At 45.9% G+C, this 18,170-nt stretch overlaps 1 protein-coding gene across 4 annotated transcripts in view; it reads left to right on the top strand.

The window, feature by feature from the left end:
- Positions 1-18,170, top strand: part of LOC306917336 (receptor tyrosine-protein kinase erbB-4-like) — a 467,869-nt gene that overhangs the window by 237,655 nt on the left and 212,044 nt on the right. For all 4 annotated transcript variants that reach the window (XM_079495511.1, XM_079495513.1, XM_079495512.1 and 1 more), the window contains exon 3: positions 8,278-8,464. In XM_079495511.1, the coding sequence (XP_079351637.1) occupies positions 8,278-8,464 (187 nt within the window). The remainder of the gene's footprint in view (positions 1-8,277; positions 8,465-18,170) is intronic.

The following is an 18,170-nucleotide window of genomic DNA, read 5'->3' on the forward strand; positions in this document are numbered from 1 at the left end:
CTTTCTTTCAATCGCCTGTATCTCCTATTCCTTGTCCCAGATGGCATTTTTGGTCAAAACAACGTTTCTTTGACGGCACACAGAGCTGACGATCTGGAGCTCTCCAGAGCTCCGGTCTGGATTCACAATGTAAACAAGGCCTGCCCAGCTCCATGTAAATTCCTAACTTATGACTACTGCTAGTGGAGCGGAAATGGCGGCTTTTCAAAATAAGAGCTCAAATTTAAAAAATGCTGGCGTGAATTAGATCCTAATTTTTCAATAAATGATAGCGCTGAATGGGTTAATAATAATTTAATTAGGTAAATTGGAACAAAGCGCTCCTTTTTACACCCCCCCCCCCCCCCCACACACACACACACACACATACACACACACACAAACACACTTGGATAGGCTTTCCTCTCGTTGCTTAGCAACAGGGAAGCATTTTCTTCATTTTTCATGAGTTTTGCTCTTTTTTGGAGTGTGGGCTGGTTGGTTTGGGATGAATACGAGGGAGGGGGGGGGGCATGAAGTGGATTACTGTTCTCAACATCGGGTACCGAGACCACCAGAGGGTTCTAAATGGAACCTTGTGGGGTCTCTTTAACTCATGCCTAAAACAACTTTGGACGAGTTTTAAGCAACTAAGTAACTCTTTTTGTATGCTCTCTCTCTCTGGGGTCCCAATGATTTAAAATAAAGGTTCCTTTTGTACACTCTCAGAGTTACATACAGAACATACAGAATAAATAAATACATTTAAAAAAATAGTAGGGGTGCACGATTATGAAATTATGACCGATCTCCGATTATTTGCAGGGTGATAGCTGATTTAATAACCTGGATTATTTTGAGACCGTTCCGATACCGATATGGCATTTCTACGGCCGATATGGCCCATTCCGATTATGCTACCGATTATATTGTGCATCACAAAAAAAAGAAGCATCCTTTTGGACCCCTGGTGGGTCCCCCATGCCAGACATTAATAATAATAATAATGAATTGCATTTTTATAGCGCTTTTCCAAGTGCTCAAAGCGCTTTACAATGGTCCATTCATTCATACATTGGGAGGTGAAGCGGCGAACAGTCGACGCCAGCGTCCTCACTTCCCACATTCACACACCAATGGTGGCGAGCTCACACCGACCAACTCATTGGAGGCAATGTAGGGTTCAGTGTCTTGCCCAAGGACACTTCGACATGGGGAGCCAGGATTCGAACCGCGGACCCAGGGATCATTGGGCGACCTGCTCTACCTCCTGAGCCACAACCGCCCCATTGAGAAACAGCAGGAGTATATGACTGGCACGGCGGAATCTATAGCCAGCGCACGCCGCACGCCCACTGTCAGGTTCACAGGAGGTGGGTGAGGAAAAAACAGCCCCCCCCCCCCACACACACACACACATGCCCCCCCCCCCCCCCACAGCCATGCCAACTTCCCAGCGACAGAGACAGAGAGAGAGGGGCTCCTCCGAAACCTTGTGGAGGAGTGATCGGTCGCCCGGGTGCCAGCGCGGCGCGCCCGCGGCGGGCAGGCGGGCGTGCGAATACCAAGGTCATGCAGAGTTCAACCACCCCCCTCCCCCCCACCACCCACCCAAACCAAACCTATGATCATCACACAGTCAGTAACCCCCACCCCTTCCCTTCCGCCCCCATATCCCCACCGGATAGAGTCTTTTTTGTTGGTTGTTTTCATCTTGACATCGTTGTTTTTTCCTGGAAAGCTGAGTCACAGGTTGCATCAAGTTGCACAATACGAGAACTCTCCTGACAACAAAAAACCAAAAAAAAAACATGGCAGTTTTTTTTCTTCACCTCTAGCATTTGAAGCAACGTTCTGTGGTTCCCAAAGTGGGGTCCGGGGACCCCCAGGGGTCCTTGAGGGAGATCCAGGGGGTCCCCCAGCTAAATGATAGTTTGGAACCAAATGGACCCTTATGGGTCTGTAACTCTGAGAGTGAAAAGAATTGACCCGTTAGGGTCCATTTGGTTCCATTTGTACACTCTCAGAGTAAAATTAACATTGATTTTACAATATATAAATCGGGGGTCCCAGAGATAGAAATGCCATTAAATGGGGGCCCGTATAGACTAATGCATGTAAAACTGGAGGTCCTTGAAATGAAACGGGTTGAGAATCACTGCTAGAGCCGTAAAAATCTTCTCTTATGGGGGTTCCTGGCACATCTTTTCAAATGGGGGTCCGCGGGCAAATTAGTGTCAATTTGGGGGTCCTTGACCTGAAAAAGTTTGGGAACCACTGCTGTAGTTATACTTTTCACAATAGAGAACTTAGTTGTTTTCCTTCATTTTTTTTATTTTTTAACTGACAGCAGAATTTTTTCCCAGGATATTATTGCCATCGGGCATGAAACCATAAATGAATGTCCTACTTGATCATATACAAGTGTGTCGAACTGAAGTAGTGAACATAGCAGACCTACAAGCCCACAGCGTGTTGTGGGCTTCTAGATCTGCAATTTTCACAAAAAGAAAAAAAGTTTTTAAAATAATAAAATAATTAGAAAGTTGAAAGTTTTTTGGACTTACGAGGTTTCCACCGCCCGACAGCACCGATATGCAAATGTTCTCCCACCAACCTCCCCTTCTGCGGTTTCACTTAGTGGCTCTCTCCCTCTGTCTCTCATGGCGGGTGATTGACGTGTTGTAATCGGGCTAATAAGGGCCTCTGTTTCCGCCCCTGCCTACTGTGCCCGTCTCCACGGGCCAACTTGGCGAGGCGCGCTGCTTCGCCTCGCCTCGCTGCGCGCACACGCCTCTCACGACCACCCGCTATCACCCCCCTCCCCCCCAAAGAAATTCCATCAGGCACGACGACCCACACGTATCGAGTACTCGGATTCTTTGTGTGGTACTATAAGAAATGCTCCGTGACCTTTTGGAAAATGTGGAAGTAATTGAAACCTTCAAAGTAACCAAAATGTGTGAGATGAGTAAAAAAAAAACCCCACAAACAAATTACAATATTTGCCTCTGAGACACTGCAGTAACAGTACTATATGAAGTTCACAGTAGAGAAATTAACATACCCAAGTAAGGTAAAAAAGTACTTAAATACAGTAAGTAAGCCTTGCCGAGCCATGAGGCCCATAGGGGCAGGAGCCTATATCCTGTTTCTGTAGCGTGAGGCAGCTTGATGTACAAGTACAGCCCCTGGACATGACGTACTAAAATACAGTACTTGATTGAACGTGGTACTTTCTACCACGGCCCTCCCACCTAGACAGCATGACGCATCGTTGTTAGTTCCACAATCTGTTCTGCTACAGACACGCTGAATCCACGCGGATCCAAGTCATGTTGTGTTTATAGAGCGATGTGATGTGATTGGTCCGGGCCGGCGCGCGGTGGATACGACAGATACGGGCCAGGTTTTTGGATCAGGCGCTGCGTCTGAATATTTTGTGAATATTTTGGACACCATATTGTTGGATATTGTAACTAGTATCAATAGTAGTAGATCATTGCTTCTTAACTCATGTATTGCATGTAGATCAGCTATTTCCGGGGCAAACGTTCGGCCCGAGAATAGGGACGGATGCTGCATATTGTTGCTTTCGGGAGGAAACCTCCTAACTTTTTTTTTGCATAAATCAGTGCTATTGAACACCCTTTAAGTCTGTGTATTGTTTAAAAAATATTGAACCAATGGAATGTAGTAAAAAAGGCTTTGGAACCTCTCCCCCTCTCATGGAACTCCACCACCTCTCCCCCTCTCATGGAACTCCACCACCTCTCCCCCTCTCATGGAACTCCACCACCTCTCCCCCTCTCATGGAACTCCACCACCTCTCCCCTCTCTCATGGAACTCCACCACCTCTCCCCTCTCTCATGGAACTCCACCACCTCTCCCCCTCTCATGGAACTCCACCACCTCACCCCCTCTCATGGAACTCCACCACCTCTCCCCCTCTCATGGAACTCCACCACCTCTCCCCCTCTTATGGAACTCCACCACCTCTCCCCCTCTCATGGAACTCCACCACCTCTCCCCTCTCATGGAACTCCACCACCTCTCCCCCTCTCATGGAACTCCACCACCTCTCCCCCTCTCATGGAACTCCACCACCTCTCCCCCTCTCATGGAACTCCACCACCTCACCTCTCCCCCTCTCATGGAACTCCACCACCTCTCCCCCTCTCATGGAACTCCACCACCTCTCCCCCTCTCATGGAACTCCACCACCTCTCCCCCTCTCATGGAACTCCACCACCTCTCCCCTCTCTCATGGAACTCCACCACCTCTCCCCCTCTCATGGAACTCCACCACCTCACCTCTCCCCCTCTCATGGAACTCCACCACCTCTCCCCCTCTCATGAAACTCCACCACCTCACCTCTCCCCCTCTCATGGAACTCCACCACCTCTCCCCCTCTCGTGCAAGTAATTGACAATAAGTCACAACACCAACTTTGATGATTGCTTTGTTTTGAAAATATATGGATTTTTATAATTTCCTGAAAAATTAAGTTTGGTGGTTTCTTCCCGACAGCAGTGATATGGTGCGTTAAGCTTCAGAATCCCCCTTTTGCTCATAACACTGCTAATGTAGCAATGTTTAGAGCAGTCAGTCAGCCAGTCAGCCATCCAGCCAGTCAGTCAGCCAGTCAGTCAGCCAGTCAGTCAGTCAGTCAGCCAGCCAGTGAGCCAGCCAGCCAGCCAGCCAGCCAGTCAGTCAGTCAGTCAGTCAGTCAGTCAGTCAGTCAGCCAGCCAGCCAGCCAGCCAGCCAGCCAGCCAGCCAGTCAGCCAGCCAGCCAGCCAGCCAGCCAGCCAGCCAGCCAGCCAGCCAGCCAGCCAGCCAGTCAGTCAGTCAGTCAGTCAGTCAGTCAGCCAGCCAGCCAGCCAGTCAGCCAGCCAGTCAGTCAGTCAGCCAGCCAGCCAGCCAGTCAGTCAGTCAGTCAGTCAGTCAGTCAGTCAGTCAGTCAGTCAGTCAGCCAGCCAGCCAGCCAGTCAGTCAGTCAGCCAGCCAGCCAGCCAGCCAGCCAGTCAGTCAGTCAGTCAGTCAGTCAGTCAGTCAGTCAGCCAGTCAGTCAGTCAGTCAGTCAGTCAGTCAGTCAGTCAGTCAGTCAGTCAGCCAGCCAGTCAGTCAGTCAGTCAGTGCTGCTCAGCGTTCATACGCAGAATTGTAAAACCCTGAACGAACAGGAACACCGCAGACGGAAGGCAAACCACAGGAATGAGTGATGTACCTGTCAAAAGATGCTCTCTCTCTCTCTCTCTCTCTCTCTCTCTCTCTCTCTCTCTCTCTCTCTCTCTCTCTCTCTCTCGTCCCCAGCCAGCATAGTGCATGAGTCAGTACTGAGCCATGCATGTACTGTAGAGCCATTAGGGTTTTTTCTTTTTTTTTTTTACCCCTCAAATGCAGTTATTCTAATTAGGGCTGTGGCTTGCAAACTTTGTGACATTTGACAGCTGTGTGTGTGTGTGTGTGTGTGTGTGTGTGTGTGTGTGTGTGTGTGTGTGTGTGTGTGTGTGTGTGTGTGTGTGTGTGTGTGTGTGTGTGTGTGTGTGTGTGTGTGTGTGTGTGTGTGGACGTACATGTACCGTATGCGCTGCTGTGTCAGCTACTCAAGATGAATATTGCATGGACAGGGGAACGAGTTGGTGTTGGGCACGCACGCACGCACACACACACACACACACACACACACACACACACACACACACACACACACACACACACACACACACGTACATACTGTAACAGACCTATGGCTAAACCCCAGGTTTGAGTGCCTCGGTAATGATGTCGAATGTGAGGTCGTGATTGGGTGTCAGATTGATTGATAGGGCTGTCAGTCGGAAGAATTTTTTTCATTCTTTTTTTTGCCCTACCTCTTTCTCAAGAGCCATTATCTGTTGATGTGATATATATATATATATATATATATATATAGTGCTGTCAATTGGTTGACCTTCTAACCCAAAGTTAGACGGGTGTGGGAAAGATGTATTTATTTTTATTTTATTCCTATTTCCTATCTTGTTTTTAAGAAATGGAAATCGAATAAAACTCTCCGTTCAAACTGCCTTTGCAGTCGTGTAACTCCTCATGTATCTCCTCAACATTTCTTCCTCTACTTGCCGTCTTCGGAGTTCTGAGAAAGCCAATTTCTGTGTCCCTGAATTATTATAAGAGTCGCGGTTTTGCCATGTGCACTTGACATATTGTTTTCAAGTGGAGCCGTGCGTGCGTGGTGCGTGCGTGCCTCCCAGAGTCTGGCATATTGCAAATAGTCGCCACCATTTTACCATGCTGCCCACAACTGTTGTAACAGTACTGTATCACAGTGGTTCCAAAACTTTTTTTTTGCTCAAGTCTCGTTTGCCCGTTACGCAAACTAGTGAAAATAGCAGATCTACATGCTCACAACGTGCCGCTTCACACCGCACGTTGAGAGCTTGTGGATCGGCTATTTTCACTACTTCTTAATTTACGGAATTACTATTTCTTTTTCATATTTTTCTTTTATTTCATGAAATCTTTCATGAAATCCTTTCGAAAAATCATTGTATTTTCTTTTCCGTAGACGCACAGGGACCCTTGCGGGGGTCGTTGCCAGCCAAATCATAACTGATCACTGTAATTTACGTTTACTTAAAGTGTCACAGGCCTATTTCCTCCTAAATAATGCATCGCCTATCCTGATTTCTTTTCACATTTCTCTCGCCCACTGTGCGGCTGTGAAATGAAAGTGCGTCTGAATATCTGTGACATGAAAAGGTTTGAAAACCCCTGGACCGTTCAAGGAAAACCCCTGGACTGTTCAAGGAAAACTCCACTCTTCTGACATCATGAGTTCTGCTGACTTGGGCACCATCACATCCTATGGCCTAGCTGGCTCATATCTAGGGTTTGATTTGTTAAAAAAAAAAAAAAAAAAAATAGGGGTGTGGGTGGACTTCTCCTTCAGCACTTCAGTGGTACAATTGTACCACTGAAGAGGAGAAAAACTTTTATTTTATTTATTTTTTATCCAAAATGAGTTAATATATCACTCACAGGCAGACTCTTCACATACTAGAGCATGTCTGAAATAAATGTCAGAGCTGAAATTGACATGTAAATATGAAATAAATGCTTAATCATGTAGCTAGGTGTAATATTAGAGACCACAGAAGTGAACCTTTCAAGCCTGTTTTCTCGACTCGCTGTTTTCTGCAAAATAAGCCATATCTCCAAAACTGGTGGGTCAAACTGAACAACCAATATGTGAATTTGAAGCTATGAAAAAAAAAGAAAATTCAAAAAAGAAATCCAATGGCAGTCCCTCAGTCAAAATTAGTCACATATGTTCCTTGTTTCTCATTGGCTTTACTTTTGTGTACCTTTTTTATTTTGTAGTAATCTAGTGTATCTTGGTTTCCTGTTTTGCCTACTGTTACCTGCCTTGTCTAACCTTGTGATTAGTCTGGTTTTCTCCACATGTGTCCTGTTAAGTCTCCCAGCCAATCCCTGAGTTGATTTGTCAGTTGTATTCACCTGTGTCCAGTTAGTCCTTGCCTATTGATTTGCCCTTAAGTGTTCAGCTCTCTGTTGGTTCCTTGCCTGGCTTGTATTTACCCTAGTTTTCCCAGCATAGTATTTCTGCTTTTCTTTTCCTCGCCTACCAGTGTTTTGACTTTTGCCTGTACCTGCATGGACTTTGTTTGCTCCTCTTGGTTGGTGAAATAAATACTTTATTTAGACCTGAGGACGATTCTAAAAATGTCTTCTAAATCATAAGTTTTCTGAAAAGCTTTTCTATGTCAGTGGTGCTCTACCTTTTTCATGTCAAGGACCTCAAAAATTATATGTATTTGGCCGTGACCCATGTGAAAATATGTTGTTCCAGAGACCCCCCCAAGAAGCAAAGACTAGAGTTAAAAACATTCGCTCTGAAAGAATATATATTCAAAGATTTGTGCCACATTTTAGCGATTTTTCAAAAATAGCAGATCTACCAGCTCGTAGCTCGGTGCCGCACTATGAGCTTGTAGATCTTCTATTTTCCAATAGCTAAAGTATGACATAATGTTTAAAACACCAAAAGGGATTCCCATACTGAATGTTATTTGAACTGAGCTACCTCTGCCTCTCATCTTGCACACTAGCTGTCTTGACTCAAATCGTGACAGCTGCAACACGTTGTGAGCTTGCAGATCGGATATTTTCGGCTTTAGGGTTCATAAAAGGGGTTGACAAAAAATATAATAAAAGCTATATATTTAATACAAACGTATGTGTGTGTGTGTGTGTGTGTGTATGTGTATACAGTCCATCAGAGAGGTGACGGGTTACGTGCTGGTGGCTCTCAACCAGTTCGACTACCTGCCCCTGGAGAACCTGCGCATCGTCCGCGGCACCAAGCTGTACGAGCGGCGCTACTCGCTGGCCATCTTCCTCAACTACCGCCGCGACGGATACTACGGCCTCCGGCAGCTGGGACTGCGCAACCTCACAGGTAGGGGGCGCCCACACGCCCGCCACTGCGGTCATGCATGCTAGGGGTTTGATTATGCGGTGTTCTTTCAACTCGATATAGTGCAGAGGGGGGCAACTTTGAAGATGGAGAGGGCCACTATATGTATACAGTCACTCCAGAGGGGCCACATTGCATATTACGGTCGTGGCAAAAACAGCTGATCTACAAGCTCAAAACGCGTTGCACTGCGGCACGTTTTGAGCTTGTAGATCAGCGATTTTTGCTATAGTTTAATGGAGGGTCACATTAAGTGAAGGTCGGGGCCGCATGTGGCCCCCGGGGCCGCAAGTTGCCCATGTATGATATAGTCGGTGTGGACCCTGCAGCTTCCGGGCCCATTTGTACTCTCTGAGTTATTGTGTACATGAACACTCGTGTCTTTTTTTATGCAGGAGAGGTCTGTGTGTGAGACGGATATCCTGTCTGTCTGTCTTATTGACAGACTGACTATTAGTTTAACACATAGGCCACTAATTTGGGGGTTGGCGGTAGTGCTAATGTGTATTGGCAACTGATGGGTTTGATATGATATATGATATGATAGTACTTTATTGTCAGTTCACACTGAAAATTGTCTTGCAACCCAGCAGCCAAGTATGCAGAACACATATACACATATACACACACATTTGCCATAGCACATTGAAAAAACAAAACAATATTACATACATAAAGACATGAAGACAAGAGCAATGTCCACCGCCTAGTTTACCCATGGTTACTACAACTCCTGATTAAGCCTCAAAGTCGACTGGTGGACAAAGGACCTCTTTAGTCTGACCTTATTGTATGCTGGTACACCTTATCTCCTTCCTGAAGGTGGCAACCTATATTCTCCATACAACACATGGTTAGTATTCGAGGTGATATTCCTTGTTAACGTTAGGATGCTGTTATCATACGTGGATGTATGAAGTTTCTGAAGTGGTTGTCCAACAATCTTTGAAATCCTGTTTCATGTTTTGACACACAAACCAAGCCGCTGTACGGCATACGCCTGGCGCTAAGGGACGAATGAAGACCGTCAAGCCACCACAAGAGCACTGGTGTATGGCCTTCTTTTTTAAATGGCCATGTCATGATCGGTCTGCGTGCCCTATGCAGTCTGTGTGGTTCTTCACATGTCACACAGTAGATACCAGTAACTGGAAGAGTGGGTACCTGAAAACCTGCTTGCTTAAATAATGAATTAATGAATTTAATTACTTCATTATATTAAAGGCCTAAGATATCATTTTGAACATGCCAGAATAGATTTCTTCTTTTTTACATTTTGGAATGGAAATTGCCAGTTTTTTTGTGGCTTTCGCCTTTATTTTATATTTTTTATGGAGGGACAGACAGTAGGGTGACATGCAGTAAATGCCGTCGGGATCGGGAGTCGAATCTGCGGCACACTGCCAGACTGGATTACCAGCCAAGGTGCCTGGACCGCTGAGCCACAGCCACTCAATTTAACATTTAGTTAATGTTTAGACGCCAACTGGATTTGTGTCCAATTCTGAATCGTCAAATACTGAACAACATTCACCTAAAGGTCAGAGCTGAAATTGGCTCGTAAACATGAAAGTATTGCAACAAATATCAAGTCAGGGTTATTTCAGGTCAGACTCGAGCACTGCACTGTTAACGGCGTCAGCCATGATAAGTTCAAATGAAAATAAATTGAGTATAACGATCTCAGCTTTAAGAGGATAGTGTAACTTCTTCATTACCACGAAAGAAGATGGCAGGGATTAAGTGAGGCGTTGCATACATTTACATTAGCTACATTAGGCAGTAAACTGAGACTTATTACTCACCCTACTGCAGTGGTTCCCCAAGTGGGGTCCGGGGACCCCCAGGGGTCCTTGAGGGGGTTCCAGGGGGTCCCCAGCTAAATGATACTTTGGAACCAAATGGACCCTTATGGGTCTGTAACTGTAACGGAGTGTACAAATAGACCCGTACACTCTCAGAGTTAAATCAACATCGATTTTACAATATAAATTGGGGGTCCCAGAGATATAAATGCCATTAAATGGGGGTCTGTAGACCAATGCATGTCAAACTGGGGGTCCTAGGAATTAAAAGGGTTGAGAATATCTGCTAGAGCCGTAAAAATCTTCTCTTATGGGGGTCCCTGGCATATCGTTTCAAATGGGGGTCCAGCAGGGCTCATTAGTGTCAATGTGGGGGTCCTTGTCATGGGAACCACTGCCCTGAAGGCTCAACGTATTCAAACGGAATGAATTCTGGGACATAGCAGGTTGTTCCACGACTAGTGTGAACTAGGGCATTCACTTCTAGTCATTTTTACTAGTTGACTAGTTGCCTAGTTTACTAGTCGACTAGTCGACTAGTTGTTTAACTACCTATTATGTAAAAAATAAAATTAATTAAAAAAATAAAATAATTTTTGTTTGAAAATAAATATTTGTACATTGAAAAACTGTGTACATGGTGACTATAACTATAATCTACCTGATCTTGAGGCTAGTACCAACAAGGTCGACTAGTGGATTTACTAGTCGACTAGTAAACTAGTCGACTAGTTGCTTAATGCCCTAGTGTGGACAATGTCCAGCTGGGTCAAGAAAGTAGCCAGCCGGGTTCACGGGCGTGGGTGGGTCCGTGCGTGTGTGCGTGCGTGCGTGCGTGCGTGCGTGCACGTGTGTGTGTGGTTGTGCAGTAAAATGGTCTATCAAACATTATTGCTCTATTCTTGACATTTACATACCTGAGCAGCTTTCTCCAGATGACAGCCCTCTATTACTTTTGATTGTACTCTCATGGTAAATACAGGCCTTCTGTAGGTTAGGGTTAGGGTTAGCGCCCGTGAGAGGAATGAAGCTTTCCGCCTCTTCTGGGCCTCTATAAAAATGTGATGTTGATATTGGCCCGACCGATATGGATTTTTGTCAACCGATACCGAAAACTAAAATAATTTTAGAGAGGGGACAATCGCCAATAACCGATATGCATATTCTGGAATGAAAACAGAAATGGCTCAATTTCAAGTGATCTTCCAAACAAGAGTCGAGGAGCTGACTGAGTTACATCTGTATGTGATTCCGATACATATCGGTAGACATTTCACAGATACGATATGACCCGATATAATATGCCAAATGAGGCACGCGCACGCACGTACACGCACACACGCACACAGACACTCCTACCTACCAACCAACCAACCCAGTACAACCACAGTCTTACTGTTGGTCACTGAGCACCTCCACTGCAGCAGTTGGGGGTTCAGTCAGTGCCATGCTCAAGGGCACTTCAGCGGAGATGGGGGTGGGGTAATTCACTTCCCCCCGTCGGCCCGGGGGATCGAATCGTATTCGTCTGACCTTTAGGCCATCAGAAATCTCCCATTGCGTTGGTAAAAGCTTGTATGAAAGATAACAAGATACAATGTCCTGAAATATTGTAATTGTAGACCGTCTATCATGACGTGTTGTAGACCAAGCATGTCAAACGTGATGATAACGTTGTTTTGGGGGGGGGTTTAGTGATGGAGGATGAAAGCAGTCTGACAGTAACGTATAATGTCTGCAAGTGTTTCAAGGTGAGTCAAGCTTATCTTGACTCATTTGAATTGTTCGTGTAGGCCAGTGATTCCCAACCTGTTTCTTGTTCCGGGCTGTTTTCCCATAGCTTAGTTTGCTTGGCTTGCATGACAGCAGATTTGAACTGGAAACGTACATTATATACACTGTAGACACTTTCACTGCTACAACTTTCTTAAAGAAAACGTTATTGTCTATTCAATTTAACATAACATGGACATTTGCTTTCGGCACACTGGCAACCAGTAAAATACATACTTAGTTATAGAATACAGTAATAGTTATAGAATACACAAATGCAATAAAATACAATATAACATGCATTCCCATAACACAGTGACAGTGACCATGGGCTGTAGGGATTGGGTGGCATAGGGTTATTTAAAAATGTTCTTATTTAGTGACAGCATAATACTTTTTTAGTGACAAATGCTCGACGCAGTAGCATGCAAAGCTCCTCACAACGCTGGCATGAGAAGGAGGCACAGCGTAGGATGAGAAGGAGGCACAGCGTAGGATGAGAAGGAGGCACAGCGTAGGATGAGAAGGAGGCACAGCGTAGGATGAGAAGGAGGCACAGCGTAGGATGAGAAGGAGGCATAGCGTAGGATGAGAAGGAGGCACAGCGTAGGATGAGAAGGAGGCACAGCGTAGGATGAGAAGGAGGCATAGCGTAGGATGATCAGAAAGGACAGGGACGTGCAGAGAGTGTTAGAGAGGCAGAGGCTGAAATCTCTCACTTTTGAACAAAAATAGCAGATCTACAAGCTCACAACGCGTCACACTGCGACGCATTGAGGGCTTGTAGATCAGCTATTTTTGGGGCGCAACCCAAGCACTCTTTATCTACTGGAGATGCGGTAGTGTAACGACATGGATTTCGAAACAAATTTGTTCAATGCAAAATGCTGCGTTAACTTCCAAGTTCAGGAGACTTTGGAAAAAAGCTATTCTCCTGAATGCTGCCTTAATTCCCGTATGGCATTTTGCATTTCTTCCACCATGAGTTTGACCAGATGAAGAGCCTTTTATCTTTTATAAATGTATCTTTTGGAGCATATGAGTGTGCGGGTTCCCTCTCTTTTCACATTCCACCATGTAGTAAACGCTGCATTCGTGGTCTGGAGAGGGCAGTTGTTTTACATTCGTGGTCTGGAGAGGGCAGTTGTTTTACATTCGTGGTCTGGAGAGGGCAGTTGTTTTACTTTCGTGGTCTGGAGAGGGCAGTTGTTTTACATTCGTGGTCTGGAGAGGGCGGTTGTTTTACAGACGGGTAAAAGGGCAGGGGCTGAAGCCCCCTTTGATGTCTTATGTGGGGCTCAGGAGGTAGAGCAGGTCGTCCAATGATCCATGGGTCGGCGGTTCGAATCCCGGCTCCTCCTGTCTACATGTCGAAGTGTCCTTGGGCAAGACACTGAACCCCAAATTGCTCCCGATGTGCTGGTTGGTACCTTGCATGGCTTCCGCTGCAATCGGTGTATGAATGTGTGTGTGAATGGGTGAATGTAATGCACAATCTATGTAAAGCGCCTTGGATAAAGGCGCTATATAAATGCACCATTTACCATTTACCACGTCCCTGATAAAAGAGAAGGATCTCACCAAAGCCCTAAAGAGGCAGTAAAAAGAAGAGCTGGCTGGAGATGCTGTAATGTCCGGCTCTCTCTCTCCCAGGCCAGCAGCCAGCTCGTGTGGAACGCCCTGACAGAGGTCTGGCCAAAGATTAATGACCACACAAGGCCTTTTGCTACATTTAATTACCATCCTTGTGTTGTAAAACAACAGGGAGAGTAACTGCTAATGTCTTAAAGTTGCAGACGGCTGATGGAACGTGATGGAATTACTGGTCGATGTCTAGTGTGGATGTCTTGGCTCTCTAAACTAACCTTATTAGCGTTAAGGTTTGTTGGTGGAGAAAATCCACCATTTGTTCATTTCATAGGTAAAATATTAACTAAATGTATCAATTAAATTACTTTTCTAAAGACTTACTATGAGCTGAGATAGTGTGCAAATCTTTGTCAGCTAAAATATGTATATATATGAGGCTGCGCCAGTTTGCCACCTAAAAACTATTGGTCTTTGAGTGCAACTGTATAGTTATTTTACAGCTAAATGAGGCAGAAAACACAGTAGAAAATTTCCTTTAATGTGTCAAAACTGGTAAATGATACACAGGGATTATTAAAACTCACTAACAGAAAATGTAAATTGTTTTCAATTTAAAGGCCATTGAGGAATGACACAAGAAATGTAAAAGGTTTGATGTACTGCCAATATCTTTATATCACATTTCATATCTCGCACCACGCAGTTGTATATCACTAGCTTTAGTTCTTTATTTTCCCGCAGCCTTTGCGAGAGATTTATTAGGCACTTTTTGATTTAATAGCCCTCTTTTAATTAAGTCACAGAATTGAAAGTCAACTTCATAAGAAACACAGCTGTTAGCGGTACAAATGACTCCTTTGTGTTGCTGTAGAGAGCCATTAAATGGCCATGAGACGTTGAAATAGACTTGTTTCACAGGGCTCTGTTTTGTAATGAACTTGTTTTCTCTCAGTTTTTCCCCCCTTAAGGTGGTTGCACACCGGCCGCGTTTTTTGGAAAACCATTGGAGAAACGCCGCTAAAAATCCAAATTCGCATCCGATTCGCGGCCGGTGTGTGGAGACCAGAGGTGCATTGGCTCTTTTTGACAAAGAGTCGGTGACTTCAGTTAAATTAGTTTATATTCAAGCAGCACATCGTCTCCGTTGGGTGGAAACCTCATGTCCAAAAAGGACACGATTCAAACTCAACGATAGCAAAAATAGCAGATCTACAAGCTCACATAACTCTCAGATCTGTTACTTATGGTGCTTTTGTGTGACGCTGCAGTGTGTGATCAAGTAGGGCGTTAATTTACACCAAAAGAAAGAAAAGAAACGAGCCCAAAATGGCACGCACGCACGCACACGCACGCACACGCACGCACACGCACGCACGCACGCACTCACTCACTCACTCACTCACTCACTCACTCACTCACTCACTCACTCACTCACTCACTCACTCACTCACTCACTCACTCACTCAACTCTATCATAGAAAACGCTGTGTCACGTGCTGTTATAGTGGGGGGGGGGCTTTGCAGATTGTATCCACTCACTCACTGGTTTATGTCCCATATTTACTCATTATCTGAATAAAGCTCCATACAAGTCTCATAAATAAATACTCCAGCAGGCGAGCCGTTAAAAGGCTCCCCGGTGGCAGATAACAAGCGGAGGGCCAGGTGGCGCCCATACTGTTCGCCATGCACGCTCTCTCTCTCTCTCTCTCTCTCTCCGGATATAGACCCCGGGGGCGATTCCATACCAACCTGTGGGGCCGGGCCCCCGCCGGTGGGCCGTGAGGATGTTGCACTTGCCCCCCCCCCCACCCCCCAAAAAAAATAAAACAAAATTGGCCCCCAAAAAAGCTAAGAATTTCAGGATGAAACTAGAAAAAGTGCCCTTCTGGGCACAAGTCTCCACCAGGAGGATATGACTGTGTGAGATGTTTGGCAAAATGTTTAGGAGTAATATAAACATGTTTGCCTTTGATGGTAATTGGATGACTTGAGGCATTTTGTTCCAAAAATGTGTTTTGCAAAAATCAACCTGTTGGTGGCGCTATAACAGGCCAATGTGAAAAGGGTGGGATATATTCATCAGCCTAGTAAGAAAATGTGTGAAAGATTTCACGTAAATTGCATGCTGCGTTCATGATTTGAGGCTTTTGTGCAAAACGGGGCAATCTTGCAAACTGTGAAAGCCAATTATAGCCAATTAGGATGGAATATGAACTATCGGACAGATCCGACTTGAGCACATGACCATAGAGCTACTGTGTAACGATTTGTGAGATTTTTGGACAGAATCTGGAGGAGTAATATCAAAAAATGTGTTTTACAAAAGTCGGCCTCCTGGTGGCGCTATAAAAGGCAGATGCGGAAAATGCAGGTCAAAGGTTTGTCCTTGGCCTCTAGGGAGTGTGCATGCAACGTTTCACGCAGATCGGTGCAGTTTTAGGTAAAAAATGTGAAAAGCTGCCTCATGGTGGCGCTATAACAGGCCGTTCTGGAAAATGCAGGGCAGAGGTTCATCGTTGGCATCCAGGGAGTGTGTGTGCAAAGTTTGGCATCGACCGGGTTAACGGTGCCGGAGATTAGCTGGTAACAGACGGACGGAAGGACGGACGGACGGACACACACACACACACACACGTACACACACATGGACGGAGTGCAAAACACACTCTCTCCCCATGCCTTCGGCCTGGTGGAGACAATAACATAATATTATATTTTGGTTCCGTTGATACAAGCCGGAACACGCTCGATTACCGATCATTCAAATCATTCAAAACATGGTCTGACGATGCACGTGACCCCAGCCCCAGGGGCATGGGGGCCCCAGTTCAAATTATTTTGGGGGGTTCACGCGGCCTGAAAGGTTTGGAATGTTCAAATGGGCAAAGGTTGGATGGGAACCTCTGGTTTAAGCTCTGGTGTGGTTTGTCTCGGTTAGACGCCCTCACAGGAAGGAACGACGGGACAGAGGTGTGTGTTCCTTTCTGGACGGGGTTTGGCTCAGATCGGTGTGTGCTGCACTTTGCAGGGATGAATTGCGTTCCTATTTTTAAATTAATTTTACAACATTAAAGGAAAAGCTCCCAGTGGGTTCCATTCTCACTATCACTGTACTTACTCTCTATGAAACAGGACCATGCTGAGTGAATACACTGTGAAATCCTGAGTGTTAGATTCACCGAGAGCCATGGGGTCCATTTGGTTCCATTCGTACAACTCTCCAACTCTCAGAGTGAAATGAACGGTCACGATTCAACTGAGTTGGGAGCAACTGCATCAGAAACATGAAGAGGCTGTGTGCGTGTGTGCGTGTGTGTGTGCGTGTGTGCGTGCGTGCGTGCGTGCGTGCGCGCGTGCGTGCGTGCGCGCGCGCGCATGCGATGCAAAAGCAGACACATCCGATGTCTGCAGCGCTACATCTTCATAACATGACATTTCCTTTAAAAGACGGTTTCATGGCATTCCTGCATATAGTCCTGTGGACCGGTGCGAGACACATGAGAGAGAACAAATAGTTTGTAACAAAGTGTGTGAGTGGACCTTCCGTGTCGTGCGTGCATGCATGCAGTGTGTGGGTATAAACTCACACTAGGGTTATTGTGCCCTGTGTGTGTGATCGTCTAGGAGGGTTGTGTCCTGTGTGTGTGATCGTCTAGGGTTGTGTCCTGTGTGTGTGATCATCTAGGGTTGTGTCCTGTGTGTGTGATCGTCTGTCTCACACGCTATAAGGTCTTTCCTTTTCTCTCTCTCACACCATCCATCCACCGGCGTCTTCCTTGCAGTTCTCTCTCCTCCGGGCGTTTTGTTGCCCCCCCTCCAAACCCCCCCCCCCCCCCCCCCACACACTCCACAGTCTGCTGATTCATATTGCCTCGCTGTAATGGACTTAAAGATGAACTCACACTCTGTTATCCAGTTCAACTCCGTCCCGGCTTGTCACCTTGATTTGTTTGTTTTGTTCAAGATGGGGTTTGTGCGAGAGCGCGCGCACGTGTGTGTGTGTGTGTATGTGTATGTGTGTGTGTGCGTGTGCACGCACACATGTGCATGCTTGCGTTGTTTCGTAGTTTTCTTCTCCAATGTTTTCTTTATTTTCTTTCTCTCGCTAATACAAATTAGCTAAATTATGTATTATATGTTTTCTCATTCCATGCATTTCATCACCGTGCGTGCGTGCGTGCGTGCGTGCGTGCGTGCGTGCGTGCGTGCGTGCGTGAGAAACCGTAATAGTAGAACAAAGCCTTCTGGTTTGGGGATGCGGGGACAGTGGTGGACATTCATCCTTACAGTGTTTTCACCCTGGTGTTGCTTTCTGGACACCCTGCTTTCTGTCAGCACCGCAACGTGTCCTCAAAGCACATCCTCAGTCAGCACCACAACGTGTCCTCAAAGCACATCCTCAGTCAGCACCGCAACGTGTCCTCAAAGCACATCCTCAGTCAGCACCGCAACGTGTCCTCAAAGCACATCCTCAGTCAGCACCGCAACGTGTCCTCAAAGCACATCCTCAGTCAGCA

The sequence above is a fragment of the Electrona antarctica genome, assembly GCF_951216825.1.
Source record: "Electrona antarctica genome assembly, chromosome: 24".
In the NCBI taxonomy this organism is placed as follows: domain Eukaryota; kingdom Metazoa; phylum Chordata; class Actinopteri; order Myctophiformes; family Myctophidae; genus Electrona; species Electrona antarctica.